Source organism: Stigmatopora argus, chromosome 22 (genome assembly GCF_051989625.1).
Source record: "Stigmatopora argus isolate UIUO_Sarg chromosome 22, RoL_Sarg_1.0, whole genome shotgun sequence".
Taxonomy (NCBI): Eukaryota; Metazoa; Chordata; class Actinopteri; order Syngnathiformes; family Syngnathidae; genus Stigmatopora; species Stigmatopora argus.
The window spans coordinates 5,755,321-5,782,097 of NC_135408.1; the positions used below are offsets into that span (position 1 = coordinate 5,755,321).

Below are 26,777 nucleotides of genomic sequence, written 5' to 3' on the forward strand. Positions count from 1 at the left end.
CACCCCCCCACACCTCACCCCCCCCACACACACAACCTCACCCTCACCGTAACCCACACCCTCACCCTAAACCCTCACCCACACCCACATCAGCCCAAAATCATTTGGGCACAAATCATGACATTTTATTTTTCTCCCGTCGCTGAACAGAATATGATCATTTTGTTATTTAAAATCTAACGATTGTAATCCAAAAACCAAAGCATTTTTTCAAACTATTTCTTCCATTTCATGCTACTTGTGGACGCCGAGACGCGCCCTGGGGTCAAAGTGCGGCGTGCACTTGATCCCCAACCAATTTGTCGTATCCCCGTGGATTATTTAGAACTCTTTTGTGTTCCAAAAGCGACTGATAGCTTGATGGGATTAACCGGCCGGCCAGGCCAGCTCGCCAAGATTCGGCCGGCAGGGGCCCTTAAGCCACCATGCCGACCCCCCACTATCCCCGCCCCCTACCTGCATGCCACTGTATATAAGAGGCTACTTTTCAGGCTTCAGCGACACTCTCGCTGGCTCTTACGCATTCCTGCGACCTCCTGCGAACATCCCATCAAGTAAGAATTGCTCTCACTCGCGCAAAATTTTCTATCCTGATGACATTTGATACATGACATTTAACTTGACATTTTTTTCAAGTTGTAACTGTCAATTATTTGAGAAAATGAAAACTTTCCGCTGTCCTATTTGTTCATTTACCGACCACCGTCAATTGGAATAATTGCTCTGTTTACATTGATGAAAAACAGATCGTTAAATTTGTATATCGTGGTCGCTAGTTTCTTGTCCCGTGTAGATTTAGCCCGCCATTAATTCCCAGAATCGATGATCCGGTTAAAACTCCGCGAATAGCGACGTGCTCATCATCAATCACGTCGCGCTAATCCCAAAGATTGGGATTAACCTGGCGGGACCTCAGCGCCGAGTCTTCACGAACGATGCCGTCCAATCACTACAAACGTGTCACTTTTCTTGTTGTGTCTTTGATTCCTCAGAACGCTTCCAGACGATTACGAACATGTCAAAGTGAGTCGTGACATGTACGCCGAAATGTGTGTGTGTGTGTCTTTGTTTGTGTGTGTGTGTGTGTGTGTGTGTGAGAGAGAGAGATTTGACTGGAACACTTAAATCCATAGTGTATGTCACTAGTGTCAAAGTGGCGGGCCCGCCACAATGCTTTGTGCGGCCAGTGAAAGTCAATTGTGTGTTGATATCATGTTTATTACTAAAAGTTATATGTATATAGATCATACTTACTTTTTACCCTTTTTGGGGGGGAGGGTTGAAAATGAAATAATTTTGGTTTGTTTTTTTTCACTAAAATCCTTTTTTAAACATCTAAAAATGAAAAAAAAACAGAATATGGTCTGTTTCCCTCTTATTTTAAATGTAAATAAAAAACAAATGATTTTATTAAAATTAATTTACTGTGTTTACCCTTTTAATGTAAAAGTAATGAATTTAAAAAGTAAATATTTCCCATAGTTTTTTTTTCTTCATTTTTTGAACTGCTTTATCCTCACTAGGGTCATGGGGGGTGCTGGAGCCTATCCCAGCTGCCTTCGTGAGACCCTGAATTGGTGGCCAGCCAATTGCAGTAGATATATATGTTTTTTCTTTTTTTTTATACATTTTGTATGATTATAACAAAACTTAAAAATGAATACAATGCTAAAGGCTAACTAAATTACATTAAAAAAAATGAAAACAGAAAACACTCTGGTTATAACCAGTCTAAGGTAAATAATTTTCTCAAAGCGTTTAACTCATCGCATGACATTGACGGCGATAGATGTCAAATTCCTTTAAACTTGCAGGACCGGCCATGGTTATCTTATTGTTGTTATTTTGCAACATTTCTAGCTTTAAAAAAGGATTGTTGTCAAGTGGGATCTGCTTCAAGTACCTGACAGCCGGTCAATGCGACATAAAAGGTTAAACTGTGGTCAAACTTATTTTTAAGAAGCCACTAAGCCTGACCCGAGCCGACCGTTCAATCCACGCAAGACCTCCGGCTCCACATTTACCCATCCGCCGGGATTATCTCCGCTTCTGTCATGGCCGTCCAAACCCCAACTGATGTTTCTTTGCGCAGAGTTTTCAAGAAGACGAGTGGCAACGGTGGCCTGACGCTCTACTTAGGAAAGAGAGACTACGTCGACCACGTCGACAGTGTCGACCAAGTCGGTGCGTCACTGCGTTTTTCCTTGCGTTGGTTCGTACGGCCAACATGGTGACGTTACACTTGTCTTCTAGATGGGGTTGTCAAGTTGGACACCTCAAACTTTGGGGACAGAAAAGGTAACTATGGAGTCACGTGATGTGTAAAAGTGCTGTCAAATGCACAGCATGTCAAAAAAAGTGAACAAGACTGCACTAATAGACTAATTTTACATGTAGAAAGTGAATTTCTAACTCAAATCTGACTCAATGTTTGACTAATTTCTTGTTATTCCACCCAAAAAAATGCATCAGGAAAGGGCCACTTTTTTTCCAGCCAATTCTGGTTGTGACATCACAACCAGCCAATTCTGGTTGTGACATCACAACCAGAATATATAATCATGTCTCACTTTCTCATGCTGCGCTAGGTACTGCATGTAGACAGAATGATTTTTTCGTGGGTGGGACCATGGCAAATAATGATGATTTTTCTTCATTATGAAGCCTTTTTTGCCATTTTTGTAGATGAATTTGTGTCCAAAATATGCTGTGTTATTATTTTAAAGTAATTTGCTATAGTATTTCACAGCAACTTCAAATCTTTCGGAGAGTTTGGAGGGCAAATTATCATCATTTTTATTTCATTCATTCATTTTCCAAACCGCTTATCCTCACAAGGGTCACGGGGGTTGCTGGAGGCGAATCCCAGCTGAATTGGATGCCAGAATAGAATCGTTTTTAAGCATTATAAATAAATGTATGAATTAATACAATGTTAATCTAAATCAAGGAAATCAAAATGAATGCAAACATAAATACACTCAACTTATGGCCCTTTGAGTGAAGACTTATTTTTTTTCCATAGTATTATTTAACTCATCGCATCCCATTGACGGCAATAAACGTCCCATTCATTTAAACTAATAGGGCTGCCTTTATATGCTTATCTTTAATGCCATTGGCGGTGCTTAATCCCCAATCCATTTAGACTGGGAAGCTTGGCCCTTACCAGTCTGATTGGATCATTCACTACCAATGACGCTAATAGATGTCCAATCCATTTGGAATGAGAGTTGTCAGCGATTATTCGAGTTACCATGCCAACCCGCTAACACGTTTGTGCGCTCGCCCGACGGCAGTCTTCGTGCAGCTGGCTTGCGCCTTCCGCTACGGCAGTGATGACCTGGACGTGATGGGCCTGTGCTTCCGCAAGGACATTTGGATCCAACACGTTCAGATCTACCCGGACGATCACAAGCCGGCCATCAGCGCCATGCACGACACGCTCCTCAAGAAGGCCGGAGACGACGCACGCCCCTTTTCCTTCCAAGTAGGACTCACAAATATAAACATCTGGCTGATGGGGGATTGAATTCAATGCTTTTATTGTCATTACACAAGTAGAATGAGATTTAAAGCTTCACCACAAAGTGCACAAATAACAAGTCCTGTCCTTGTTTGTTTGTTGTTTTGTTTGTTTGTGCAGATTTCTACCAACCTTCCGTGTTCTGTGTCGCTGCAGCCGGGCCCCGATGACAAGGGCAAGGTACGTACAATATGCGCAAAAGTAGCCTCAAAAGAAGAAAAAAAGAGAGAGAAACAGCAAACATTATAAAAAAAGGTCCTGTGGAATGAAGGAAGAACATACAAAAAAAGATCAGATATAAGGGTAAAGGAAGGAAAGATAAATATTGGGGGTGAAGAGGTAAAAGTGGGGAATAAAAAGGGAAACAAGATTTCATATGGGAGGGAATAAAGAAAAATGGGCAATTTGAAATGATTAAATATAAAAATGTATTTTAAAAGGCCTGCGGCGTGGACTTTGAGGTCAAGACGTACCTGGCCAACGAAAAGTGCAACGCTGATGAAAAGATTGAAAAGAAGTGAGTGCGCCGTCCGCCGGTGCCCGTGGCGGCCATGGCGTTAACGGCGGGTGCGTTTCCCGCAGGGACACCGCGCGCCTGATTGTGCGCAAAGTCCAGTACGCACCATCCCAAGTGGGCGCTGGGCCCAAGGCGGAAGTCTGCAAGAACTTCATGATGTCCGACAAGCCCGTGCACCTGGAGGTGTCCCTGGACAAAGATGTAAGCCAGTCATTTCAAATAGGGCCGATTTCGATAAAATATCAAATGTATTATAGTTGAATTCCTCCAGATAAAAAGTTAAAGGACATTTGATTTGCTGCAGCTCTACTTCCACGGCGAGAATATCCCCATCAAGGTGAAAATCAACAACGAGAGCAACAAAATGGTGAAGAAGATTCAGGTGACGGGTAAGTATGGCGGCACGCCTCGTCCAAAGTCATGTGGGGTCACTCGGGGTTATCCATTGTTTTCTCAGTGGAGCAAACCACCGACATCGTCCTCTACTCGGCTGACAAGTACTCCAAGTGTGTCTTCACCAAGGAATTTGGGTAGGTGGCCCTAGGTTGTTTTGTCAGGAAAATACATGAAGAAAAATATACATGAAAAATGCTATTGAATTTTTATTCATTGAAAATAGACAATCATTTTATTAGTAACACTCGAAAATTCATTTATTCATTCATTTTCTGAATCGCTTTATCCTCACAGAGGTCGCAGGGGGTGCTGGAGCCTATCCCAGCTGACTCACACTCATAGCTAGGGGCAATTTAGTTTGTCCAACCAGCCTAGCATGCATGTTTTTGGAATGTGGGAGGAAACCGGAGTACACGGAGAAAACCCACGCAAGCCCGGGGAGAACATGCAAACTCCACACAATTAGACCCACCTGGATTTGAACCCAGAACTGTGAGGCCGACATGCTAACCACTCATCCACCAAAAAAGACGCCACGACCCTTGTGAGGATAAGCGGTAGAGAAAATGAATGGAAATCTTATTAAGACTTTTTTTAACCATAAAACAAAACCAAAAAAACAATAAATATATTTTTTTCTACCACAAAAATTGGTTTTAAAAAAAGTTAACCACGAAACTTTAGCAGACATTCTTCTTGACGATCCACAACGTTTATTTTTGGGGGTCCCAGCGAGACGGTGGAGGCGGGTGGAACCATGGAAAACACCCTGAATATCGTACCGCTGCTATCCGACAACAAGGAGAAACGTGGTCTGGCGCTGGATGGACGCCTCAAGGATGAGGACACCAACCTGGCCTCCACCACCATGTGAGACCAACATGATTTTTGCTGCACCCGTTCACTTTCATTAACGATGATAGACGTCCAATCCAGCCAATGAGTGAATCATCTCATCCCTTCCCAGGTTGCGTCAAGGTGTGGAGAGGGAAGTACTGGGAATTCTGGTGTCCTACAAGCTCAAAGTCAACCTGATGGTGGCCGGAGGAGGGTGAGCGCTCGCTCCGGCAAATTCCAACACGTGCACACATTGTTAGCCTAGCATGCTAACCTGTTTGTTGTATTCCCACAGCTTGCTGGGAGGACTGACTTCCAGGTGAGGAAATTTAGCTTCCTGTCACGTGGAACTTGCCAACTTTCTGCATGCCCACCTCATTTTCACCCTCATTTTGTTTTCTTTTCTTCACAGTGACGTCACCGCCGAGGTGCCAGTGATGCTCATGCACCCCAAACCGGAAGGTGAGGTCTCACGCAAAGTCATTGGACGTCCATCGCTGTCAATGATAGTGATTGACTAGTTGTCTAAACTACTAATTTTCAACATGACTCATGTTGGTCCTTCTCTGTCCTCATATACTTTCCGTCTCGAGCAGAATAAAAGCCTCGCTTTCACGTGAGTAGGTAGTAATGATATAAAAATATTGATTTTTTTAGGGTCATTTTTATTGCCGTGATTGATGTGCGTGTCATGTTTTGTTCAGAGAGGAACCTGGCGGGGGCCGGAAGTGGACGGACAGGACAGAAACACAAACACAGGGACCCAACAACTCAGGAGAACATCCTCTTAAATATTCCCATGCGAGTCTCACTGTTATTTCAATGTGTATCATGTAACCATCACAGCGTGTTCCTGCTTGGTCTTGTCAAATTAAACATTTAAATATGTCATAATATTTGTCAATTCTTGGGTTTGTTATTGATCTGTTATCTGATTAACAGCAAATCTATTTGCTGACTTTAAAAAAAATCCAAATAAAAGAACATAAATAAAATTGTCAATTAGTCGGCAAAGTTACAAATTGGAGCAAAAGTGCAAAATCGAGGTCATTGACCTACAGTTTCACCCGACGCCGCCAGGAGGCAGCAGTGCTCTTACGACGTAAAACCAGAGAATAAATTTGTGACGTCGTTACGCTGTACGTAGGGACGTGCGGCGCCGCGCAGCAACATGTCGCTTAATGGAGGTTTGTAGCTTTGTTTTCTTGTTTGTTTGTCACTCTGTAAACGCCGCAGGCGCACGGTTGGACATCGGTAACCCGGTCAACACTATTTTTAACATTCTCGGTTGTCTATTGACTTGTTTACCTAACGTTTGAGTGGCCAATGTTAGCGAGGTGTTCCTCGCTAGCCAGTTTACCACAGTTGACTTAAGTGCTAATCGTTCTCGCTCTAAAAGTTACGTTTGTTGCCCATAGGCAGTGTCGCAAAGGACTACCGAGCCACTTATACGGGCTTCATCGAGTTAGTTTGCCGTTTTGTGGTGCACTTGGATTGCGTGGCGAGCCCCCGTCTGGTGCCCTCAAAGTATCCCACAATGCATCTTAAATAGTGGTGGGCCGTCTTCCGCCATCGCCGGGGGTACTTGGCAAACCTCTGCATTTCCTGAAATCCGCAGTACAAAGTAGTCCGTTTTGGCGACTCTCAAACCTTTTCACCCACTATCAACGCTCAAATCAAATTTATTTTTGAGTGGCATTACCAGGAATATTAAAATAAAGGAAGTTTTTCCATGTAAGCAGATGTCAGGATTAAGGGGAAAAACTTCATACCACTTACAAATAATTATAAATTGGAATGACTGTAGGTGGGATAGATCAGGGGATGTCTTTGAATTTAAATGAGAACTTTTATTTAAAATGTTTAATTGTCGGTGAATGATTTTGACATTTATTGTTAGTCTTCATGAACAATGGTCAACAAAGGATGTTTGGTTGATGCAATCCCTTGTTCATATATAGTTTTGGCATGCTTAATGCAAATATTAATGTCCGTCATTTTCACGTGCCATTCTTCTCTCACTTAGACTTAGACTATTAGACACTGAAATCGCCCACAGTGAGGCGATGAGCAGAACTGAAAAGTGAAATTGGAATTGGCTGAACTATACAAAAAATCTATTAAATATTACTAATATAAAAAGATCAGAAATGCTGATTGAATACAAATTAACCATGGAACTTTTTTCGGAGTAATGGGGCAAATGTCTTCACTGATCCGACCAATGACGTTATTCGTCACATTTAAACACCGCAAAATTAATGTAGGACCTGTGTCAACTTACAGAGGAGGAAGATTTCGAGTGGGAACCCCCGACCGAGGCTGAGATGAAGGTGATCCAGGCCCGCAGGGAGCGACAGGACCAGATCAGCAAAGTCATGGGGAACTACCTCCTCAAAGGCTACAAGATGTTGGGCGAATGCTGTGATGTGTGCGGGGTAAATCCAGTTCTTTCTTTTGACGCACGCGCGCGGGATGCCATTTTGTGTCATTGTGCCGTTGTTTGTTTTCAGACCATTTTGCTGCAAGACCGCGCACACAAGAACTATTGTGTCTCGTGTCAGGAGCTGGACTCTGACGTTGACAAGGACAACCCCGGTAAAGGACGCTCCACAACGCCACACTGTTAACTCATGCGTGAAATCATTTTCCTGACGTTGAGGGCGACGGACGCCCAATCGGATTGGACGCTTGTTGCCGCCGATGCGTTACCAAGGCTGACGTTCTCGGGTGTCATTTCAGCCCTCAACGCTCAGGCGGCGCTGTCCCAGGTTCGAGAGAGGCAGCTGGCGGCTCAATCCCCTGCGCCGTCCGATCCGGCGCACGTCAACGGCGACGCCGACAACACCAACAACGCCGACAACGCCAACGACACCGACAACGCCGGCGACCGTGTTAGCAGCGCCGTCCCCCAGCCCCGACCGGAGCACTGCGAGGGCGCGGCGGCCGGAGGAAGGATGGTTCCTCCCCCGCCGGCGGCCGCCCCGACGCCACCGTCACCCGCCGTGGTAGTCCCTGGGGTCGCCGCCGTCCCCGCCGTGGTAGTCCCGAGCGCCGCCGCCCGTCCGGCGGCCATGCGGCCGGTGCTGCGGGACGCCGAGGAGGCGGTGCTGAGCAAGATGCGCTGGGCCACTAACCAACTGCAAAGTTGTGCCTCCCTGGAGTCGAGCATCCAGCTGTGCAGTCTGATCTCCAGCTGCGCCGCCTCGCTGCGGAGCCTACGGGAGATCGGCCAGTGATGCTGCGCCCGCTGCCTTTTGAACTCTTAGGTGGACCACGCCTGACAGTTCAAGTGTCAAATGGCGTGGGTGAGTTTTGTTGTTTTTGTAAGTTATTTTGTCTTCAAAAAAAACATTTGGCCATTAAAATGATTCCAGTGATGTTTCTGTCAGGTCACGTTTTATTATTCGTGCTCATAAAAGGGTCAAATTTAGCACTACAATACAGTATGTGTTTTGGTACTTAGAAAAGAGGGAGATTGAAATTGACAGCAATAGGCGTCCAATCCATATTAACTAGGAGGGGCTGGAAGCGAGCAAATCAAAATGGATTGGACGACTATTGCAGTCAATGAGGGACAAAGAGTTAAGATGTGGGAGGTCATAAGAGATTTATAAAAGAAAATAAAACGGGAAATTCCCAGCAAAATATGCACAAACCCCACTTATTTCAATTTGTCTTGTTTACAATTTGTTTATTCTCATTATTTTATGTAGCAATTTTATAGTCGCTCATGGCTAGTTTTAATTTGCGTCATTTTTTAAAATTATCTTGTTACTATTCAAATGATTTCTAGAGGGAGTGCAGAATTATTAGGCTGAGTATTTTTACCACAACATCCCCTGGTTGCCCTGCTACCAGATTGGGTTTTCATATTTTAGCATTAAACCAATCACATCTCAGTTGCCAGGGTTAGAAATGTACCCGGAGGCCTGTTGCTTTAACCAATCAGATTTCGAGTTGGCGACACCCAGGCCTTTTGGCGGGCGTTGGGAAACGTTTGGCTAGTGATAGAGTGGACTAGCCAGAGCTAGCAAAATGCCTGTAGCGACCCGCACAAATATATTGTTGTGTTGATTTAATTGCGGTTTTGTCCACCCACAATAGCTGAAGGAGGAGAAGAAATGTATTTGGTTGCAGATTTACTGTTAAAGCCATTTTCAAGACGGACTTTTAAAGAAAAGCTGGACATCATTAAGAAATGTTGGACAACTCCGAAGCTAGCAAGCCTGTCACAAAAGGTAATGGACATTTTCAGCCCTAAATCGAATAAAAACACTCCAGAAATACGACAGGACAGGCTTGACTTTCAGCATTAGCTTTGGTAGAGATAGAAAAGAAGGAGGAAAGAAAGGAGGCTGGATTTTGTGTACAAAAAATATTTTTGGTGAGTAAAATGTGGCTATATTCCTAAATAATATTGCAATTTTATGAGGTTATTGATGATGCTTTTTTTATATATATATATATATATATATATATATATATATATATATATATATATATATATATATATATATGTATATATATATATATATATGTGTCGCAGCTGTAGCTGTAGTAAAGGTTTTTACAGTCATAAAATAGTTATTTCAGACGTAGCACTACTCAAGGCCTAAGTGTGCTATTGTTTATACTTCTTTTGGCGCCGTCCAGTGGTTGCATCTGGTCCTGCAGTTGTCCGGTTAAATTAGAGCGCAAAGTGGTTTCCAGTCAATGTTTTTGGTCTTTACGTGTGCATTTGGCAAACTTTGGCTAGGTTTGACTCGCACACGCCCGAAACATCCAAGGCGGACACACAGGTTTAATTCATCAATCAAATGATTTTGATGTAAAAGATTACATCATGTAATATTATGTAGTATGCAGGTTCAAACCTAGCCAAAGTTTACCAAATGCACACGTAAAGACCAAAACATTGACTGGAAACCACTTTCTAATCAAACCGAACAACTGCAAGACCGGGTGTAACCACTAGATGTCGCCCAAAAAGTAGTAACAATAGCGCGACTGCTGACTCAGAATCAATATAAATCCCATACAAATGTGTATTTAGTTTGTTACCTGATTAGTCTCAGGTGGGCGGGCTCAGGTTTTTGATTGACGTCGGCAAATAAAAATATGTCCCGCCCTTCCACGCGGCTGCTCCTGTCAGTCGTCCTAAAAATACCCCCCCCCATGCTGTCATCCGGCGTGAACGCGCACGCGCACGCGCACTCGAGCCCGCATGGAAACTCCAGTCGCCTTCAAGTGGTCGTTCGCACGTCAGCAGAGCCGTGTCAGGATCAAAGTCTGTCGTGGACGTGGAATTTCAAACAATCACGCGTGCGTGTGAAAGTCCAGCCCGCTGGAAGGAGTCTGCGCGCGCGGGCACGCGCCCCGTCTTTCCCTTCGTTCGTGGGACTTCCCGAAGAGTGAACGTTAGTTAGCCGAGTGCGCGCGCGCGTGTACGTGTAGCCACCAGAACACGAGAACTTTATTGGACCCGCTCGGACGTGTTTTGTGTGTCCACGATGACGTCAGTGTGGAAGAGACTTCAACGAGTTGGCAAAAAAGCGTCCAAGTTTCAATTTGTTGCTTCTTACCAGGAGTTGCTACTTGAATGCAAAGACAAATGGTGAGTGGACGTTCACTCACAGTTACATCATCTTTATGATGAATATGATCTGTGTTTCTTTGGCATCTCAAGAGATAAAGTGCGCGTGCCCGCATCAGCTGTTAGTACAGTACACCCCCGTTTATCGCGGTGGTACGTTCTTTGAACAGAATGATTTATTTTCTGTTATTGATAGCGATAAAAGTCCAATCCACTTTGACAAAAAATAGTCAAGTCAACCTCTTAAATAAATAAGTTATTGCAAAAATAAATTAAAAAAAATCCCCAAAAAACGATTTTGTAAACTTAGGCCTTATTTGACTATGATATTGCTAACACACCCCTTTGAAGCCCATCAGGTTTGAGATTAGAGCTAAATTCAATGTAATATTTCAAATTAATACAACATATCATATCATAAATAGATTAACAATTGGTCATTACCAATGTTTATTTTTCCCCGGTTCGTATTCAATCAATTCTTGCTAAATATTGGAGTTCTCAATCAGGTTTAGTAAATCTCATCAAAAATGGGCAATTTTTAATATTAATTCTTGTTCATCATTATCATCTCTCTAACTAAAGTGCTGAGTAAACCTGATCATTTAAGTTAGCACTAAGCATGTTAATGTCGTTGAGTTGATGAGTCACAAATACTCGGTATAATGAGTTCCTGAAGAAAACGTGAAGATTTGATTTGTTAAAATCTTGAATGAGCATCGATTATTGGAACTTTTATTTATTTGAGTGTATTAACTAAAAGAAATGTAATCAAAACAGCAACACTAAATCAAGAAAATCCATCACATTGCTGACACAAATTGGGCTTTCACATGACTGCTCGGCAACTTCCCCCTCAACTTCCTGTACAATACAATACAAACACACAATCATAAGCATGAACACAAACACACACACACACACACACACACAAGTCACTACTCTAACGACAAAACACCCTCATGACAGTCATGAGGTGCCTTAGGATGCTTTTGGAAAGTGTACACACACTATGTGTCTAATATACACACAAACATTGTCTGCATGCTTGTGTGTTTCTGTGTGTGTAGGCAACCAGACAAGTTGCGCGTGGTTTGGACGAGGAGGAACCGGCGGATGTGCTCCAAGGTGATGCAACTCAGCCCACACGCCCTAACCTTCATGATTTTTTCCGGCAGGGCACTCATTTAACTCATTAGCTGCCATTGGTGACAGTAGATGTCCTGTTTATTTTGAGTGGGAGTTGCAAATTAACTTAAGATTTCCTAGTTTAAACGAATCAATGCTATATGATAAAGTGACAACAATACTTTTACACCTACAGAAATACTTGATAAAACTTATCTAGATACTCCATCCATGATCTGAAGAGCTCCTCACAAGGGTTGCGGGATACACTGACAAGCGATTTATCCAAAGAAAGAGAACGATTCAAGCGTATGTGTTCGTGTGTGTAGCTGCACAGTTGGCAGCCTGGAATCAAGAACCCGTACCGAGGGATGGTTCTGTGGCCCGTCCCTGAGAACGTAGACATCTCGGTGACTCTCTTCAAGGTAGCGTTCATGCTCTTATATGGTCCTCTGTTGTTGTTTTTCAATTGTGACAAGTGTGTTGTGCTGTTGTGTGCGCAGGAAGCGGGCACTGACATGTTTGAGGACAAAGAGTGGACCTTTGTCATTGAGGGGGTGAGTACCGTATACCCGACAGTTGTTCTTATGACTGGCCCTTTAGTAACTGTTCTATGACTATACTGAACTATTTCTGGCTTTTCTTCCCACTGGTTATTAGTTAATGTTGTGTCACTTCCTTGTAATTTTAGGGCACCTCCATCTCACTTTATGTACATTTGGCATCATTTCCTGTTGTTGTTTTTTTACCATCTCTGGGCTACATCCTGTACATTGGTTGCTGCCATTGGTTTTGGGGCAAGTTAGTTTCAGGTCGTTTCTTGTTGGTGCTTGGTCATGCTTGAGTCATTTCCTTGTTAATTCTTAGTCGGCGCTATTTTTACTTGAACTGGGAGGGGGCAAAATGACTCAGTGGTTGTGGATATGAAAATAAGCTAAATGCAGTACACCATTTACTCGATCACACAACTCACACATTTCTGGTTTCACGTTACCGATGTCAAAATAAAAGCATGCAACAAACAGTATGGACATGCTTGAAGGCGCCATCGTGCAGAAGGAAGAGGCCGGATCGGAACCCCTGACGGGCTGTATGTTTAACAAACTAGACAATTCCTCTGACTGTACCGCGTGATCCAACAGGAGTGCAAAGGCCACCGTAAAGTTCTGGCGTCGGCCGCCATCAACCTGAAGAACTACGCCAGCGCGACACCGACGCAGACGGACGTCAGGCTGCCGCTCAAGCCGCTGTCCGTCAAAGTGGTGGAGGCGCATCTCAAGCTGTCCCTCTCGTGCATCTTCGTCCGCGAGGGAAAAGCCACGTGAGTTGCTCGGCTAACGTTAGCGGCGAAATGTCGCGCCGAGGTAACCGCCACTGTGTTTAGCGACGAAGACATGCAGAGCCTAGCCAGCCTCATGAGCGTCAAACCCGACGTGGCCAACATGGACGACTTCAACGAGAGCGACGAGGACGGCGACCGATCTTCCGTCGGCACAGCAGGTAAATGCTAGCGCGGAAGCGCTAACCGCCCTCCATATCTCACCTCCCACCTTTCTCCCCCGCCGCTGCAGTGGTTCCTCGCCCGCTAATCCGCCCCGACCGCCCTGCTCCTCAGCCACCTAAAGCCACACCTGAAGCAGGTAACTTGCATGCTCCCCGACAAATACAAGGGTGGCATTTATCGACTTAAATAAACAATTACTCTCACCAATTCATTAGCTAAAATAATCGAGTCATTGAATAATTAACAATTAATGCTGACTAATTTTAGGAAATGGAAAACAAAGAAAAAAGGGTCTACTATGCATGCACCCTTGAGTTAGATAAAATAGATAAAATCACAAGATTTTTTTAAAAATTGTATTTCATCTCAGAAGATCGTTATGTGACTTTCATGGTTGCCACCTAACGGCAGGGTAGGATTCCATTTACTAAACCAAATACAGCACTTCTAAAATTAACCATCAAAACACCACTCTAATTAAATGAGCAATCAAAGAAGTAACATTTAAGTCTAAGCTTTCATCTAATCAAATTAGTCGATTTAATGGATTAATTGTTGCAGCTCTACTAACTACTTTTCCTTTTCCTGTTTCCTACTTTTCCGGAATGCTCCTCTGAATGCATTTGTGTTCTGCTGTGATTTGAACATCTTCACCCCTTATTTCCATCTTCACGCATTCATGAATCATCCAAGGGGGTGGCCAAGCCCGCCCTGAACTACACCCCCTTTGGTCTGCCAACTCCTCGTGCCCCTCCTCCTCCATTTCTCCCCTTGCCTCCCCCCTTGCCGCTCCACCGCCGCCGCTGCCCACCATCTTCCGGGGAAAAGGTAGCATGGAGGCGAAAGTATTCTTATTCATGCTCACAACCATTCATTCAATCATTCATTCAATCATTCCCAACTCCGTACTCACACGACACAGGGAATTTTATACAGCAAACCGAAAAAGTTTCTTTCTTTTCCTTCTCATCGTTTCATTTTATTTTCGGCTTCTTCATCATATTAATAAATCTTTATGACACTTCTTTTTTGGGCTCAATACTTGAAGTTATTAATAAAGTTATCCTATTTTTTTATATTGTCCTCCAAAATGTTTTGGATTTTTATACTTTAACTAATTTTCTTTCTATATTTTTTTCTTTGACCTATTTGTTTATTTGAACCTTTTTTAGATTTTCTTTTAGGATTTTCCCATTTTTACTTGCATTTTTCAATTTCATTTTTTATTATAATGTAAATATTTTTACGAACTTCCATATTGTCTCAATGCTTTTTGATGTATATTTGTCAAATGTAAAATACATTTACAAAAATAACATTCTTCCGGGTCTCTAACTTTCTCTTAGCTTATGTAGCTTACGAGCGGTGCCTCCCGGTGGTCCAAACATCAGCTGACGTCAACAGTGCCGCAGGTGAGTGCACATTTCGTCGATTTTCTCACCGCCATCTTACCGGCACCCGTACTTGTTTGCTAACTCCAGGAGGCGCCCAAGGTTTGAAAGCTCAAGCGGTGGGCGGCTCAGTGGGCCGGCTTTCGTCCCCCCCGCCCTCTGCCTCCGAGGCACCGACAGGTAAACTGCCAGGCTTTTGCAACATAGCGCAATGGTAAACCTTCATATTTTTGTCCACCCCTCAGCTCCTCCCCTCGCAGGTGACGTCGTCTCCGTGCCTTTGCTGAGTCGTCCGGACCTGGACGCCCTTTGCCAAACCGCCGCACCCACCCTCGTACCCCTGCTTCCCCATGCAACCCAGCGTCTCTCCACCAGTGGCACGTCCACAGGTACGCTAGAGAAATAGCCTTTGGATGCCTTAATGTAGCTTAGCCTGTAGCTTTTTGGTCACTTCCTATTCATTTTAGGGCATTCGTTCATTTCAATGGCTATTGTGCTACTCCTTTGGGGGTGTACACATTGGCCACTTGAGGGCAGTGTAGTTAAAAAAAGACTAATAGAAAATTGTGTCGCTGCCACCTGTTGACAATTGCTCCACCACAGCAGAGGAGACAGCACCACCTGGTACCATGGAGAAGATTCCCTGCCAAAACCAGGATGCCACAGCTGATACCAATTCATCTGCTGAACAACCCATCACTGTGCAAGATTCCAAAGCAGCTGACCAGGAACAACTTGGGAGGAGCAGGTGGGCTCAATTATACAAAAAACGCTTACATAGAAAAACAGAGGAATACGTACCCAAACATAAACAAACACAACACACACATACAACTCTCCTAGCTGCTAGCTGTGTGCTTGGCGTCTAAGCGAGTGCATGCTAAGGCCATACTAAGATGAGCTAAGCGTGTTTTGAGCTTTGCCGCCCCCTACTGGATGTTGAGTTTGCTTTGGTCCTCCTCCCGCTTGGCCTGCCCTCGGACAAACGAAATCAGCTGGAGTCAAGCCGGACGCTCCTTTTTTGTTTCCCAGTCCATCGGAGCTAATCATAGCCCCGCCCCCTCCGTGGCCCTTTGCCTGCCTGGAAAGTTCCGCCCCCCAGCGCTCCTCCACCAGCATCCTGGCCGCTTTCATCACCCCCAAGAAGCCTTACGGCACCATTGAGGGACAGGATCCGCCGTGTGATGACATCTCTGAAACCCGCGGGAACAAATTGGGAAGCTTTGCGCGGTGGGACCGCACCAGGTGAGTATGAGAGAGCAGGACAGGATATAAGTGGAGGGGGAGGGGCAATAAAGAAAGAGGAGAAGGTGGATATCAAGACATAAGAAGATGAAGAAAAAAGTAGGAGTAATGGAGATAAAAAGACGGTTGCTAAAGAGTACAAAGAAACGGGGAGTGTGGCTCAGTCCTAGAACAACCCAAACGTTGTGGGTTCAATCCCCTGCCCTCATGACCATGTTTCCGTATCCTTGTATAAAGGGTAAAAAGTGGACTGGACACAGGAGAAAAAAAGAAAAGCATGCTTGAAAGGAGGCCCACAGCTGTGGTAGAACAAAAGAAAAAGCGGACCTTCATCCATGTTGTCTTTCTCCTCTGCAGCCCCCTACTGAGGGAGACCTCTGCCAAGTTCTCTGCCCTGGAGGAGGGCAACAAGGAGGAGGAGGAAGTCACTGATTTTCAAAAGAAGGACAAGGAAGAGAAGGAGATGAGGCGGAAGCAGCACGAGGAGGAAAAGAGGAGACTGCTGAAGGAGGAGAAAAGGCGACTCTATGAGGAGCAGGATGAGCTAAGGAAGTTGAAGGAGAGAAGGAGGTGCGAGGAGGAGAGACTCCTTGATGAGAAGCGGGAACGGGATGACAGGATCCGACAAGAGGAGGAGAGAAGGAGGAGGAGAAAGGAGGAAGCGGCCCAGAGAAGAGAGGAGAATGAGAAAAGACGGGCCCAGGAGGAAGAGGATAAGGCCGGAATTGTCATGAGGAGGAAGGAGCAGGAGGAACGGCAGGTCAAGGAGGAGCTCCGCCAGAGGCGGGAGGAGGAGATTACACGAATGCTGGAAAAAGAGAAGCTGGAAGAGACAAAGAAGGAGGTGCAGAGGTTGAGGGAGGAGACTGAAAGGCAGGAGATGGAGGAAAGAGCAGAAGAGAAGAAAAAGAGGAGGCATGAGGAAGAGGAGAGAATGAAGGCAGAAAAGGAGAAAGAGATGCAATGTCTAAAGGAGGAAGAGGAGCAAAAGCGCAGAAAAGAAGAGGAGAGAGTCAAGGAGGAGGAAAAAGAGAAAGAGTTGCAGAGGTTGAGGGAGGAGACTGAAAGGAAGGAGATGCAGAAAAGAGCAGAAGAGGAGAAGAGAATGAAGGCAGAAAAGGAGAAAGAGATGCAACAATTAAAAGAGGAAAAGGAGCAAAAGCGCAGAAAAGAAGAGGAGAGAGTCAAGGAGGAGGAGAAAGAGTTGAAGAGGTTGAGGGAGGAGACTGAAAGGCAGGAGATGCAGAAAAGAGCAGAAAAGGAAAAAAAGATGAGGCGTGAAGAGGAGAGAATAAAGGCACAAAAGGAGAAAGAGATGCAACGTCTAAGGGAGGAAGAGGAGCAAAAGCACAGGGAAGAAGAGGCAAGACTCGAGGAGGAGGAGAAAGAGAAGGAGGTACGGAGGTTGAGGGAGGAGACTGAACGGCAGGAGATGCAGAAAAGAGCAGAAGAGGAGGAGAGTATGAAGGCAGAAAAGGAGAAAAAGATGCAATGTCTAAAGGAGGAAGAGGAGCAAAAGTGCAGAAAAGAAGAGGAGAGAGTCAAGGAGGAGGAGAAGGAGAAAGAGTTGCAGAGGTTGAGGGAGGAGACTGAAAGGCAGGAGATGCAGAAAAGAGCAGAAGAGGAGAAGAGAATGAAGGCAGAAAAGGAGAAAGAGATGCAACAATTAAAAGAGGAAAAGGAGCAAAAGCGCAGAAAAGAAGAGGAGAGAGTCAAGGAGGAGGAGAAAGACTTGCAGAGGTTGAGGGAGGAGACTGAAAGGCAGGAGATGCAGAAAAGAGCAGAAAAGGAAGAGAGAATAAAGGCACAAAAGGAGAAAGAGATGCAACGTCTAAGGGAGGAAGAGGAGCAAAAGCACAGGGAAGAAGAGGCGAGACTCGAGGAGGAGGAGAAAGAGAAGGAGGTACGGAGGTTGAGGGAGGAGACTGAACGGCAGGAGATGCAGAAAAGAGCAGAACAGGAGGAGAAAAAGAGGCATGAAGAGAGAATAAAGGCAGAAAGGGAGCGCAAGATGCAACTATTAAAGGAGGAAGAAGAGCAAAAGGAGAGAATTAAGGAGGAGGAGAAAGAGAAGGAGGTGCAGAGATTGAGGGAGGAGACTGAAAGGAAGGAAACTCAAAGAGCTGAAGAGGAGGAAAAGAATAGGGAGGAGGAGCGAAAGAGGGGGCATGAAGAGGAGTGCAGAATGAAGGCAGAAAAGGAGAAAGAGATGCAACGATTAAAGGACGAAGAAGAGCAAAAGCGCAGAAAAGAAGAGGAGAGAAGAAAGAAAGATGAAAAGGTGAAGCAATGGGGTGGGCAACAGGAGCTTCGTCCTTTTGTCTGTCTCTCTCTTCCGGACACCTGTAGCATTACACCCATGGGTCTTAGTTCAACAGGAGAGATGCAGGCACCAGGTAAAAAGAGGTGGGTATTTTTTTGAACTTTATAGGAAATCTTGAAAATTATTGACGGGAAGTTTCGACCCGAGTCCGATTCCCTACCTTAATTGGCCAGGTCCTATCTTCTCATTTTGTCTCACACAGGGAAAATTCTGAGTCGGATGCCGTTGGTGGGCCAGCAAAAGCCGAGGTCCCGGTTTCTGGCCCTCCTGGTGTGCCGGGACTTGAAGAAGTGTCAAAGTCAGAAGACCAAAAAACATCACTTATTCCAGATGAATCAGAGCAGATATCAACCGTGAAGGAGGAGATACGGGAAGAAGAAGAGGAGGAGAATGAGGAGCGTATGGGACAGAGGTGAGTGTTACGATGGCGTGACTTCATTTGATGCATGAAACATTGGTTCCCTATGTGAGAATACTTAATTACCGTATTGACCCGAATATAAGATGGTGTGGACATAAATTTTCTCAGAAACTACATCACCTAAAAAAGATCATTCTTTGTTTGAGGTCCCAATTAGCCTATATAGCCATGAAGTGCACACACAAAAATCAATAAATAAGTAGTCAACATAATAACTAGTCAATGTAAATAAGTATAGTCAAATTAGATAAGTAGTCAATGTGAATAAGTGGTCACATAATTAGTCAGGTACAAAAAGTGACTAAAATGGTTAGCAGCCTATGGAGTTTTAGTGCTACTACAAGATAAGAAATTAGTCTAGATTAGCTCCTTCTAGGTGCAGAATTTGCCAATTTGTTGCTTTATCCAAGTAGATTGTTAATTTACATTTCAAAAAAACAGAAGCCATTCATTTACAAATGTGATTGCACTTTAATATACATGTTTAAATGTTCAGATATTGAAATATGATAGACGGATTTTGCATGATTTCTACGAGGCAAAATAACATGCATTTTCTCTCGAATATATTGTTACAATCATTTCTTTCAGATATACTGTAAATTGAATTTGGTTTTCAAAAAGTCTTTTTTCAAACTTGAGTCTTGAAAAAGAGGGTGTCGTCTTATAATTGTGGTCGTCTTTTATTTGAGCCAATACGGTAGTTACTAGTAGAGAACGTCTTCAGCACGTTCCATACTTAACCCTTGCGATCATCATCCCTCCAAGTTAATATCGGCCATGTTGTGAAGTCACGGTGATGTGATTGTACCGCGACTACACTTGCTGGGCTCCTACAAGGTTCTGCGTGGCCGGCATCGTCCTTCTTGTCCCTCATCTCTGTTTTGTTTCGTAGTTGCAAGGAGGTGTTGTTCCTACAGCAGCCGCTGAGCTCCGAACGATCACATGAAGTCCAATTGAACAATGCTGTATGTACAGAGAAGCCCCTTATGAGTCTGGTTGAGAGGCTACGTCAAGCCGCCAAAGAGCAGGAAGAGGAACGGGAGGAGGGGCGGAGGACAGAGGAAAAAAGGTGCCAGGAGGAAGAGAAGAAGAAGGAAGAGGAGGAACAAGATCAGAAAAGAAGACTAGAAGAGATGCAGGTGGAGGAGGAAAGAAAGAAGGAAGAAGAAATGAAGAGTAGAGGAGAAGAAATAAGGGTGGAGGAGGAAAGAAAGAAGATTGAAGAGGGGAAACAGAAAGTAGAAGTAAAGAAAGCTGAAGCGGAAAAGCTGAATGGATGGAAAGATGAGAAGAAAGATCTTGATCACGTGAGAGGAGGACGAGGAGAGGTGAAATTCAGTAAGAAGGATGGACGGCAACTGCGCCAGGATGGGCCACCGCTCAGAGTAGCGGAGCTTGATGACATTGCGTGGGAGATGAAGCAACCTGAAGATGGTGATGAAGCCCATGGCCCAACGCATCACAAACCACCTGAGATCAGAAACTCGGGTGATCCTGGTCTTCCTTATCTGTATAGTTCTCTTAATTCTCCTAGTCCTTATGGTATTAATTCGAGCCTGCTCAATCCGGCCGGTAATCTTCATGATGCAAGTCTTATTGGCCCTCCTAATGGTTCACTCAGTTCTCCCAGTGCTCCTGCTAGTATTGGACCTCCCATTTCTGATGGTTGTCTTGTTTCTCCCAGTCTTTCTGGTCTTCCCTGTCCTGAGGGTCATTTTGGTTCTCAGAGTTATCTTAGTCCGCTCAGTGAACTTCATCGTTCAAGCCTTTCTGTTGCATCTCCCCCTCCTGGTTATCTTGGTCCTCCTGCTCCTCTCGGTTCTTCGAACCTCCCTTGTCCTCCTGGTGATGTCACTCTTCTCGGTTCTCCTGGTCTGGACTCAGTTGTCGATGACAAAGACGGCGCAGATGTGGCGGAGGTGGAGTTTCAGCCGGGTCATGAGGATCTGGGCTCCATTTGGTTGGCCGAGCTCTACATGGCTGGCCATGGGTGAGTGCTTGTGATGGTTTGGAGAAGGTTGTGCATGAGGCACTTCCATGGTTTAGCTTGAACACGTTTGTCCTCCCCACGCCATCTTTGTTGTTTTGACAAAACGTGACAGCCTGCATTGTCTCTGCATGCGTCCACGCAAAATGGACCCCCACAATTGTCCGAAAACAATTGTTGACGATGGTTTCACGATCCCAAACTTTTTCTTCACAGCAAACCACCCGCACAAATAGGCTCCGCCCACGAAGATCAACAGCGCAATCAAACCAACACGATTGCCCACGAAGATAAGACGGCAACCTTAAGCCTTAAGGAGGAGGAACGGATCCTATTGGACAAAATCCAGGTGATGTCACACGACATGCCCCCTGCAGCCAAGAAGCTCCTGGTTCCCTCTCCGAATGAGATCCGAGATGCGGAGACGGAGGGCCGACGCTCGCCGACGTCGTCCGGAGACCACCAGTAAGTCGCTGAGAGCGATGCGAGGATGAGCGTGACCTTGATGTTCTTCATCTGCATCAGCTCGACGGGGCAGCGTTTGAAAGTCGGGCCGATCAGGGAGGCGGCGGACGGCAAGGACGGCGGCGACAATGGCGGTGGTGAGGTAAACACAAAGACGGCGGGAAGGCGCAAAATGCATACGCGCTAACGCTCGGCGGCGTCAACTCTCTACAGGGCCCGGTGACCAGCCAGTCGCTACTGCGTTGGTCTCAGGAGGTCACGGCCGGCTACGCGGGGGTCAAGGTCACCAACTTCACCACTTCTTGGAGGAATGGCCTAGCCTTCTGCGCCCTCCTGCACCACTTCCACCCAAAACTCATGTACGCCCGACTTGTCTGTCAATTATTGTCTTTCTTTTACTCCATCCTTCATGAAATGTCTTTTTTCTTGTCCTTTCAGAGATTTTGAAGACCTAAAAGCTCACGACATTGAAATAAACAACAAGAAGGTGAGCGTCCTCACTAGCATCCAAGTTACGTGGTTGAGTAGTGGCCATGTTGATAGTGCCGAGATTCCTATTGAAGGCAATGTGAGTTGATTGAGAGAGAACATGGCTACTGTAACATCAACAAACCAAAACAAACTTGCCATTTTGTCCACCCCCTCCCGCTCTCACGCCAAAGAACATTCCGTCTTTATTTTTTACGTTACGTGAATCAGATTTTTTTTTTTTACTTTGATGCTCCGCCTTTCCCGACAGGCCTTCGCCGCCTTTGAGTTTCTGGGCATCTCCCGCCTTCTCGAACCGTCCGACATGGTTCTGCTTTCCGTTCCGGATCGCCTCATCGTCATGACCTATGTCAGCCAGCTTCGCAGTCACTTCACACAGCAGGAGCTCAGCGTGCTGCAGTTGGAGAGTGACGTCAGTCGCTACGGCCCCGCCCACGGCGACGTGCCGCCCAGTGAGCTCCGTTCCGTCACCCGCCTGGAGGAGAAAGCTGCCGCCATGTTGGTTCCGCCACCGCGGGTCAAGAGACCGCTTAAAGGTATAAAAAAAAAAGGAACTGAAATGACACTCTTTATATTGGGGGTGCTGACATCAGGCTTCTGATTTCTTGTAGAGGAGTTCCCACTTCCCGTTTCAGAGGTGAGCCTGACATACACTTCCTGTTTTTTTCTCTCTGGATAACTCTGGTTTTTGATGTGTTTAGGACAAAGGTGAAAGCATTAGCACGTTAGCGGGAAGCTGCGCACAGGCAAGTGGTGAGAAGCTCAAATCACATACAATTTAACATGATTCTCCAATGACGGCGACAGACGTCCAATCCAAACAATGTGTGACATAACTGTCCAGCAGGGAAATTATTTTTAAAAAAAATTTGGGGAACTTCATAGATTTGTTCTACAAGATGGGGTGCAAAACAAAATAGCATTTGACCTGCACACATTAATTAGTCATGTTATTTTAACATTTCTTTGCTTTTTTTCGACCATTTAGAAACATCTAAATTTTAGCATAATATTTTTCTACATATATATTTTTAATTATTACTCAAAATTACAAATCAGTGCAAAAACAATAAACACAAAATTACGGCCCCAGGTAACACTTTTATTATTTTATTTGATTTTTTTCGATGGTATTTAACTGGTTGCCTGCTATTGACAACAATAGACCTCTTAAATTGTTTAAATTTAAGAGGACGGTGTGTGATGCTCCTGTTTCGATGCCATTTTTACTTGGAGAAGCAAATGAATGAATTTTAATTCGCTCCTCCTCTTCAAAACGGCTTGGACATCTGTTGTCATCAATGGCAGCATATGACTCATTTTTGTATGTTTGTGTCCGAGCATGTGCAGAGTTGCAGTCCGTCAAATCAGAAGACAAGAGAGCGGTCAGTTTTCTTTATCTGCCAAACAATGAAACCTTACCCCTACATCATCAAACTGATTTTTTGGCCCCCCTTTCTTCACCCTGACACACTTTCCTATCTTCCCCTTCCTACTTACCACCTTTCCTCCCCCTCCTTTCTGGCTCCACGTGTGTGTTTAATCGGATGCGGTTCGGTCAGCACCTTCAGGACGCCAGTCAGTACGTGCTGAGCGAGCTGGCGGCGTTGGAGTCGGAGCAAAATCACGTCGACGGCAGGGCGGCCGTTGTGGAGCGACGCCTCAGGAGCCTCATGGAAACCGGTGTGACGCACCCTCAGCCGCGACACATCATGCCAAGGTAAGAGTTGATGTGTGTGTGTGTGTGATAGGAAGTGACCGCACAGAAGAGGAGCGGCTCATTCAGGAATGGTTCACCTTGGTCAACAAGAAGAACGCGTTGATTCGAAGACAAGACCACCTGGAACTGCTGTGAGTCACGTGATGATGAGAATGATGACGATGATGATGAGGATGACTGGTAATGAGGATGATTATGATGATGATGAGGAGGATGATTATGATGATGACTGATGATGACGACGACGATGTTGAGGATGATGTTGATGATGAAGATGATGATGAGGGTGGTGAGGATGATGTTGAGGATGATGATAGTGATGATGACGTTGATGTTGATGATGAGGAGGAGGACCATGATGATGAGGTTGAGGATGATGATGATGACGTTGATGATGATGGCGATGACCACAGGCAGGAGGAGCAGGACTTGGAAAGACGATTCGAGCTGCTTACTCGGGAGCTTCGAGTCATGATGGCGGCGGAAGGTCAGCCAAGCGCCGATTTTTCTCGTGTCACGTGACCCCGCCTGCAACTTGCCCGTGTTTGTCCGACAGATTGGCAGAAAACGGACGCCCAGCAAGAGCGCGAGCAGCTCCTCCTGCAGGAGTTGGTGTCGCTAGTCAACCAGCGCGATGATGTCATCAGACACATGGACGCCAAGGAGCGAGGGTGCGTGCCGACGACTTTCCGCATGTACGCACGCACAAGCTCCTCACCGACATCGCTCACACATTTTCCTTTGCGTGCAGGGCTCTGGAGGAGGACGAGCGTCTGGAGCGCGGCCTGGCGATGAGGAGAAAGAAGTACGACAAGGACAACGACAAGTGTGTCCTGCAGTAACGTACGTGCGCACACGACGGCCTTCTTATTTATTTATTTGTCACTTTTACTTTGGTGTGCGTGTGAATTCGAAATCTTTCCTTTGGCCCCTGAACTGCAAAAACAGCTTTGTTAATGATTTTTTTTAATTTTGTTTTTCTAGTATAAGACTTTTTTGTGAAAAAAATATGGTAGATTTTACTTGAAAAGTGTGACATCACCATCTAGCAGGGTAATTTTAATAAAGTTCTTGTGAACTTTCCACATTTGTTCTACCAGCAGGGGGCGCTACAAACACATTTTCCATACTGCTTATACTCACAGAGGTCGCAAGGGGTGCTGGAGCCTATCCCAGCCAACTATGGGCAGCATGCCTTCATAGGATTTGACATGCACACACATATACACAATAAAAAAATGAAACATTATTATTAGTCAGTATCAAGTGAAGATTTCTTAACAGTTTTTGATGCAGCTTTTCATTCCAACCCAAAAAAGAAGATACATTTGAACCAATCTGGTGTCTTGAAAGTGTAGTCAGTTACTGCTTGTTTCAGAAGAAGTCACATTGGTTAAAAACTCCATGCTGGATCAGTTAGAACAAAAACCAGCACCCACTGCCCCCCTTGTGCAATACTTTGGACACCCCTGGTTGAACCAATTAGGTTTCTGCGAAAACACAAAGCACCTGCATGCAGACTGTAACCACAGTCTGCAGGGGGCATCATTGCAATGCGACCATTGACTAGATGTGCAATCCATTTTGACTTATTGGATTGAATGTCCATGGCAGCTAGAAAGTGCCTTGTAAGGGTTAAAAATGCTTGAAAGAATGAAAACATTTCATGGGGGAAAACTGGTTTTCATCTGCAATTGGAGAAAGAAAAGGCTTAAATTCACATGATAAGCAGAAAAAGAAAGAAAGAAATAATGATGGTGCCAGGAGCAACACAATAATCCTCAACAGGGCAATAAGGAAGGATGGAAGCAAAGGCAACAATGTGGCGTTGATGAGCCACGAGAACAGAGAGAAAAAGAGGAATGAAGAAAGGAGGGGAGGAAACCATAAGAAGGAAAAAAGAGGAGGAGGGAAGGGTGAAAGGTTGCATGTTTAGGCCTAATGAACTCTTCATATAAACAATGTGAACATTCCTCTTTTGGAACCTTCTTTTATCTCCGTGACGACAGCACGACTTCTTCCAGATTTCCACGTCTTGGACAGCAGCAAAAAACTCCAGACTTGAGCTTCTAACTGACTTTTACAGTTAGAGTAGGGGTGTCAAACTGTTTTTGGGGCCACGTCATAGTTACGCTTTCAATCGGAGAGCTGTTATTTTGGCCAACTAGGCCACAATTAATCGAATGATCAATTGGCAATATACACATGCTTTACTTTTGTGGACCGCACAAACTGATGCGATCTGGCCCCGTGCCGCCGTTTTGTCACAGGCGCATTAGTTTAACTACAACTCATATTTACTCCACCGAAGCCAACCTGACTGCACTTAATTGATTTCGACTGAACTCAAATCCAACAGGATCAGATCGAATCAAAAGTGCGCCCGTGTTTGGCTTGCTTTGCGGAAAAGTTGCAACTAATCGCATGGCTTTTTCCATGTGCGCTTTTCCCAAGTCAGCAGCTTCGACTTGCTTCTGTTTGTCAGTCAAACCCTCGCAGCACCCCCCTGTCCTACTTTTCCACATGCTTGCTGCTGCTTTTTTTTTTTCATTTCTCTTCAACTACCTCTAATGTAGGGACACAACTCCTGCAAGATGGAAGGTCCAATTGGAATGGGTCCTGATTTTATTAATTTTTTTTCACGGGGAATCAAACCTTATGCGCAGGTCGTCTCCTCACGCGAGGCCGCGACTAATTGCTCCAGTCTGTGTGCGCGTGTGTGTACGTATGTGACATTGGATACCCGCGGTTGGGAAGAGTGAATGAGTGTTTGATCTGGCACGCATGCACACACACATATGTTGGGTTGGTGGGTTCTGTTGCGACCCAAGAGAAACAGCAACGCTGCTCGCGTCACGTAAAATGAATTTTTTAGTCTGCGTTTCGTTCAGGGCGAGTGGTTAGCGCGTCGGTCTCGGAGTTCTAGGTTTTAGGGTTCGATTCCAGGTCAGTCCTCACTGTGGATTTTGCATATTCTCCCTGTCAGAGTTTTTTGAGTATGTGTAACATCTTTTGAAGTTTAAAAAAATAGTGTTTTGCAGTAAACGTACGTTTACTCAGCTGCCATTCGCAAGTCCACCCAAATGAATAGTTTTTGCATTACTTCTTACTTTTAATGGCTTAATAAATACATTTCAAATCTTTTTTTGCATACATATTCCATACAATATCGATATAGGTAGTATATGTAATTGTATTTATGAAAGATCCAAGTTCGGAAACTACTTCT

The 26,777-nt window shown here is 44.9% G+C and overlaps 3 protein-coding genes across 13 annotated transcripts; all 3 read left to right on the top strand.

Annotated features, from left to right (window-relative positions):
* Positions 1 to 432: 432 nt before the first annotated feature.
* Positions 433 to 6,170, top strand: arr3a (arrestin 3a, retinal (X-arrestin)). Its single transcript, XM_077591538.1, has 16 exons — positions 433 to 554; positions 993 to 1,023; positions 2,093 to 2,184; positions 2,254 to 2,298; positions 3,300 to 3,490; positions 3,647 to 3,706; positions 3,967 to 4,043; positions 4,109 to 4,244; positions 4,348 to 4,432; positions 4,501 to 4,573; positions 5,172 to 5,309; positions 5,407 to 5,490; positions 5,572 to 5,595; positions 5,689 to 5,738; positions 5,873 to 5,892; positions 5,981 to 6,170. The coding sequence occupies exons 1-15, from the start codon at positions 461 to 463 to the stop codon at positions 5,875 to 5,877; spliced, it is 1,185 nt and encodes a 394-aa protein (XP_077447664.1). The 5' UTR covers positions 433 to 460; the 3' UTR covers positions 5,878 to 5,892; positions 5,981 to 6,170.
* A 129-nt stretch (positions 6,171 to 6,299) lies between these two features.
* On the top strand, positions 6,300 to 8,656 carry znrd2 (zinc ribbon domain containing 2). Its single transcript, XM_077591539.1, has 4 exons — positions 6,300 to 6,463; positions 7,563 to 7,714; positions 7,790 to 7,874; positions 8,019 to 8,656. The coding sequence occupies exons 1-4, from the start codon at positions 6,448 to 6,450 to the stop codon at positions 8,513 to 8,515; spliced, it is 750 nt and encodes a 249-aa protein (XP_077447665.1). The 5' UTR covers positions 6,300 to 6,447; the 3' UTR covers positions 8,516 to 8,656.
* A 639-nt stretch (positions 8,657 to 9,295) lies between these two features.
* Positions 9,296 to 24,631, top strand: LOC144068067 (EH domain-binding protein 1-like protein 1). Of its 11 annotated transcripts, none has more exons than XM_077592287.1 (30): positions 9,296 to 9,517; positions 11,943 to 12,000; positions 12,330 to 12,425; positions 12,504 to 12,557; positions 13,143 to 13,321; positions 13,385 to 13,500; positions 13,572 to 13,640; positions 14,198 to 14,332; positions 14,851 to 14,916; positions 14,986 to 15,075; positions 15,141 to 15,284; positions 15,499 to 15,643; positions 15,928 to 16,140; positions 16,498 to 18,546; positions 18,666 to 18,875; positions 19,780 to 20,375; positions 20,772 to 20,877; positions 21,091 to 21,339; positions 21,400 to 21,481; positions 21,553 to 21,698; positions 21,778 to 21,826; positions 22,079 to 22,364; positions 22,440 to 22,465; positions 22,530 to 22,581; positions 23,170 to 23,213; positions 23,391 to 23,511; positions 23,580 to 23,679; positions 23,962 to 24,035; positions 24,105 to 24,219; positions 24,300 to 24,631. In XM_077592287.1, the coding sequence occupies exons 2-30, from the start codon at positions 11,989 to 11,991 to the stop codon at positions 24,388 to 24,390; spliced, it is 5,715 nt and encodes a 1,904-aa protein (XP_077448413.1). In that variant the 5' UTR covers positions 9,296 to 9,517; positions 11,943 to 11,988; the 3' UTR covers positions 24,391 to 24,631. The 11 variants fall into 11 exon arrangements, with proteins under 11 accessions (XP_077448413.1, XP_077448414.1, XP_077448417.1 ...); XM_077592288.1 differs by lacking the exon at positions 9,296 to 9,517 and adding an exon at positions 9,565 to 9,663; XM_077592280.1 differs by lacking the exon at positions 9,296 to 9,517 and adding an exon at positions 10,485 to 10,893.
* The last annotated feature ends 2,146 nt before the right edge of the window (positions 24,632 to 26,777 follow it).

Bases quoted from the DNA above. Each gene is read 5' to 3' on its own strand.
- arr3a (XM_077591538.1), top strand. From the start codon at position 461: ATGCCACTGTATATAAGAGGCTACTTTTCAGGCTTCAGCGACACTCTC. The intron at 4,044-4,108 runs GTGAGTGCGCCG...CGTTTCCCGCAG, and splicing joins GATGAAAAGATTGAAAAGAA to GGACACCGCGCGCCTGATTG. The intron at 4,245-4,347 runs GTAAGCCAGTCA...GATTTGCTGCAG, and splicing joins AGGTGTCCCTGGACAAAGAT to CTCTACTTCCACGGCGAGAA.
- znrd2 (XM_077591539.1), top strand. The intron at 7,715-7,789 runs GTAAATCCAGTT...GTTTGTTTTCAG, and splicing joins AATGCTGTGATGTGTGCGGG to ACCATTTTGCTGCAAGACCG. The intron at 7,875-8,018 runs GTAAAGGACGCT...GTGTCATTTCAG, and splicing joins CGTTGACAAGGACAACCCCG to CCCTCAACGCTCAGGCGGCG.
- LOC144068067 (XM_077592280.1), top strand. From the start codon at position 10,790: ATGACGTCAGTGTGGAAGAGACTTCAACGAGTTGGCAAAAAAGCGTCC. The intron at 12,426-12,503 runs GTAGCGTTCATG...TTGTGTGCGCAG, and splicing joins TCTCGGTGACTCTCTTCAAG to GAAGCGGGCACTGACATGTT. The intron at 15,076-15,140 runs GTAAACTGCCAG...TCCACCCCTCAG, and splicing joins TGCCTCCGAGGCACCGACAG to CTCCTCCCCTCGCAGGTGAC.